Below are 4,232 nucleotides of genomic sequence, written 5' to 3'. Positions count from 1 at the left end.
TTCGTATTGATGTCGGTACCTGATTTCGTCCATACCGTCCCTCCATTCCTCGACTGCCACTATATAGCCGCCTTCGGGTACAGACAAAACACATTGGCGACCATATGTCACCTGAAATTCTTGTTTTGCTCGGTTATAATCTTTAATCGTTTTGGTGGCTCTTTTTTCAATCATCAGACACCAGGCACTGGTATTGTAGTCGGACTCGTGTGCGCCTAAAAACACGACCGGATTTTCATAATCCATGACCTTTTGTTTCATTGACTCGTCTTTGATAAATGTCTGACAAAACATTTTCCAATTCATTTTATTTCTTTTGTCTGTCATTTGTTCTTCAATATCTTTGCCCTGATAGTATGGGATATTCATATTGAGTTGGTCTTCAACAATGACAACTGATCCCTGTTCAAACAGGGAACGATTGTGATGATGATTATCTATATATTGATTATAGCTGTCTAAAACAACTAGTTTGGCACCGGTACACAAGTATAGGGCAAACCTTGGTTGGTTAGGAATTGGATGACCAGATTTTCCGCTATATTCACAATCAATTTCATCGAATTGTCGTTCAGTTAGATCATAGACACCGCCAAAATTGTTTAATTGCAATTCGTTTTGGGATCGGATATACATCCGATGATCTAACCGTCCATCCTTTGGTTGATTCAAATAGTCTGTATCATAAGACCATCCGTTTAGATTTTTTTCTGCAATTGGCTGACCATTTCGACCTTTACGTAGAAAACAAACTACCGATTCGTTGTTTCTGCCGAACCGCCGATAGGCTAAACCCATTGCAAACACTTGTCGGGTCAGGAGTTGAGGATTGGTTTCAATCCATTGCCAATTCAAATCTTCGTACCATTCGTTTCTGATGGTCGGATAGATGGCCGTCAGACTGGTCTGGGGAAACACATTGAACACATATTCAGGGCCTTTGTTAGGATAATCAGGATTGGCATAGAAGAAGACACGTAAGTGCATCAAAGTGCCGTAAGCCGAACAAAATACATGTTCGCCCAGTTGTTTGCGGGCCGATCGCCGAAAGTATTGTTGTTCAACAGTTTCTTGATTTTTTTCGCTGTACATACGTTTGATTAAATACTCATTTGCAAATTGTTGACTATTAGCGGGATTACCCCGAACCAGACCCATCAACAGTGTCGATGTAATCGATTGATAGAACCAACAGTTAGCCGGCCGATGAACTCCGCCGCCGGTAATACCGTCCATAAATCTTGTTGACTCTATAGTACCCGAATCAGTCAGAAAATTTAATGTCATACGTGACGGATAGTTAACCACTGGCCAGTAAATAGCGAACCCTATGTTAAAGTTTTGTAATACTCTTTGATTGGATTGCATGAATGCGGCCAATTGAGATGCATTGGTTTTCGGATCAAATTTACGTTTGATGTATAGACCGAATACCCGATGATAGGCCGACAGTGTCAAAAATTTACTTCGTCTACCCCTTTGGCTACCCGTAGGATCTGTTTGTCTGTCTTCGGCTTCACTATAGGCTATGTTGTTGTTGTTGGTGTCGATAATATAGTAGGTCTCGCGGGCATAGATAGCCGTTTCCATGCCTTTGTTGTAATAGTTTGACAGCCAATTGTCGGTCATATTGCCAATTGTTTCTAATATTCGATGGGGTGGGGTTTGTGGTGGTGATGGTCGATAACTTTGATTACTAATGTGGCCAACTGATGGTCAATACTAACTATAGGATTAGGAAGTGATAGTAGATGTAGACTCTCTATGTATCTGTTTGTGATTTGCAGTTGTTTTACTAAATATCTTATTGATTGGTATGTGTTTAATAAACAACTAGAGGAATGGTATGTAATATAGGAATTGATATTAAATCTGACGGTTGGTTTTTTTTATACTTTTAACGATTTAAATTTTTCAATAAATAAATAATTGTCTTCAAATTTTTTACTATTATAACAATTAAATAATAACAATAACAACAACAAAAAATCAATTAAAAAATAAATATTTTTATCGCATTATTTAATTTTCAGGTATTTATTGGATTAAAAAAACAAAATTATTTATTTTATTAATTTTTCAATAGTGCGATACTATTGTGGCGATGGACGGGTGTTTTGGGCATCAATCTAAATGATTACCCCCAACTACAGTTGTATTAATACTTTTTAAATAAAATAAAACAATTATTTAGGTATTTCTATAATATATTGTTATCAATAAATTAATAATTTGTATGTTTCTCATTTATTAATACTTTATTTAATTTTTTTAAAAATATTTTTGATATACTATTTGAAATTAACTTGAAATTGTTTTGATTGACTACTTGTTTGTATGAGACAACAACAAAAAAACATTCATACAAACCATGGACCTGTGCTCGTAAATGGAGTTTCAATTGAAAAGAAATGGCCGTTTTTGGAACAGTTGATCCAATTCATAGTCTTTTCTCCATCGAAATGGATTGGTTTGCGGTAAAAAATTGCCGCTTTTTGACTGAATGTTGACCTGAATTGGCCGATCGGTTCCAAACTCAGTGAACTCATAGTAAACGCTTAGGACTTTACCGATATGTTGCGTGTTGTTTGCTGGCGACCATTTGTGATAGTAGTGTCCATCGACTCCCAGCCGATACTCTTCGCGATTCAATAGCTGATGTTTGTCGACAAACGGATTGTCCAACCATTTCCATTGATATTCATTGAACTCGGCTTTTGTTTTTATTAATTTTAATATTACTTTCGGGTTATTAGTATTGATATGAGTTTTGCCGCCAACTGTACAATAGGTTTGCTTATCGAAGTCATACTTTTTGAAGACTGTCAACAAATTGCATTTGATTTGTTCGACACCCGAATCTAACTGAGCGTCGAATAGAAGTTTTTGTGGCAAATAAAACAGCCGATGACTGCCATCCGGATCGGTAACCTTGACCGGTGGATAGGCGGGCGACACTGATTTGCAGTAACTATCGGCCAATTGTCTGTCGACATGTTGGCCAACAAATTGCCTAAAGTTGAACTCTTTTGGCCGAATAACATGATCTTTGAAAATTATATAAGGCGTCGATAACCGTTCGTACAGTTGTCTGTATGCTTCACGGATCTCATTTGTATAGATACTAATTGACAGTTGACGTCCGGCCGGATGTTTTGCACTGGTATTCAATATAATTTTGTTGAGCCAATCACCTACTTGTGGCGGCAATCGAAAATTTCGTGGACGAATATATATGATTGAATGAGGCATCTGATGTCTGACAATCGCCCGATGCAACTGTTCGTAACGGTGTCGGTACCAGATTTCGTCCATACCGTCCCTCCATTCCTCGACTGCCATTATATAGCCGCCTTCGGGTACCTCCAAAACACATTGGCGACCATATGTCACCTGAAATTCTTTTTTTGATCGGTTAAAATCGGTAACCGTTTCGGTGGCTCTTTTTTCAATTAGCAGACACCAGGCACTGGTATTGTAGTCGGATTCGTGTGCGCCTAAAAACACGACCGGATTTTCATAATCCATCACTTTTTGTTTCATTGACTCGTCTTTGATAAATGTCTGGCAAAACATTTTCCAATCCATTAGTTGTCTTATATCCTTCAGAAATACGGCACTATCATCGCACTGATCGTATGGGATATTCATATGGAGTTGGTCTTCGACAATAACAACTGATCCCTGTTCAAACAGACTGCGATTGTGTGAATCATTATCTACATACTCATTATAGCTGTCTATAACAACCATTTGACACTGATGTCTGACAATCGCCCGATGCAACTGTCTGTACCAGATTTCCTCCATACCGTCCATCCAATCCTCAACTGCCACTATATAGCCGCCTTCGGGTACCTCCAAAACACATTGGCGACCATATGTTACCTGAAATAGTTATTGCGATCGGTTAAAATCGGTAACCGTTTCGGTGGCTTTTTTCTCAATCAACAAACCCCAGGCACTGGTATTGTAGTCGGATTCGTGTGCGCCTAAAAATACGACCGGATTTTCATAATCCATCACTTTTTGTTTGATTGACTCGTCGGTGATAAATGTCTGGCAAAACATTTTCCAATGTCAGTATCGTCGCACTGATCGTATGGTATAGTCATATAGAGCTGGTCTTCGACAATAACAACTGATCCCTGTTCAAACAGACTGCGATTGTGTGAATCATTATCTACATACTCATTATAGCTGTCTATAATAACCAGTTTGGCACCGGCACA

At 38.4% G+C, this 4,232-nt stretch overlaps 1 protein-coding gene across 1 annotated transcript; it reads right to left on the bottom strand.

Moving 5' to 3' along the window:
- Nucleotides 1-2,107: 2,107 nt before the first annotated feature.
- LOC128953573 (uncharacterized) lies at nt 2,108-3,822 on the bottom strand. Its single transcript, XM_054299064.1, has 2 exons — nt 2,371-3,822; nt 2,108-2,164 (listed from the first exon to the last, which is right to left on the bottom strand). Exon 1 carries the CDS (start codon nt 3,817-3,819, stop codon nt 2,398-2,400), a length of 1,422 nt encoding a protein of 473 aa, XP_054155039.1. The 5' UTR covers nt 3,820-3,822; the 3' UTR covers nt 2,108-2,164; nt 2,371-2,397.
- Nucleotides 3,823-4,232: the final 410 nt, after the last annotated feature.

Source organism: Oppia nitens, unplaced genomic scaffold (assembly GCF_028296485.1).
Source record: "Oppia nitens isolate AA-2021 unplaced genomic scaffold, nextdenovo-longstitch-racon4-pilon3 scaffold22_pilon_pilon_pilon, whole genome shotgun sequence".
Taxonomy (NCBI): Eukaryota; Metazoa; Arthropoda; class Arachnida; order Sarcoptiformes; family Oppiidae; genus Oppia; species Oppia nitens.
The sequence above is the reverse complement of the archived record's forward strand: the minus strand, read 5'-3'. Positions and strand labels throughout refer to the sequence as shown.

What these genes read in the sequence shown, in the direction of transcription:
- LOC128953573 (XM_054299064.1), bottom strand. Translation starts at nt 3,819, where the DNA reads ATGGACGGTATGGAGGAAATCTGGTACAGACAGTTGCATCGGGCGATT.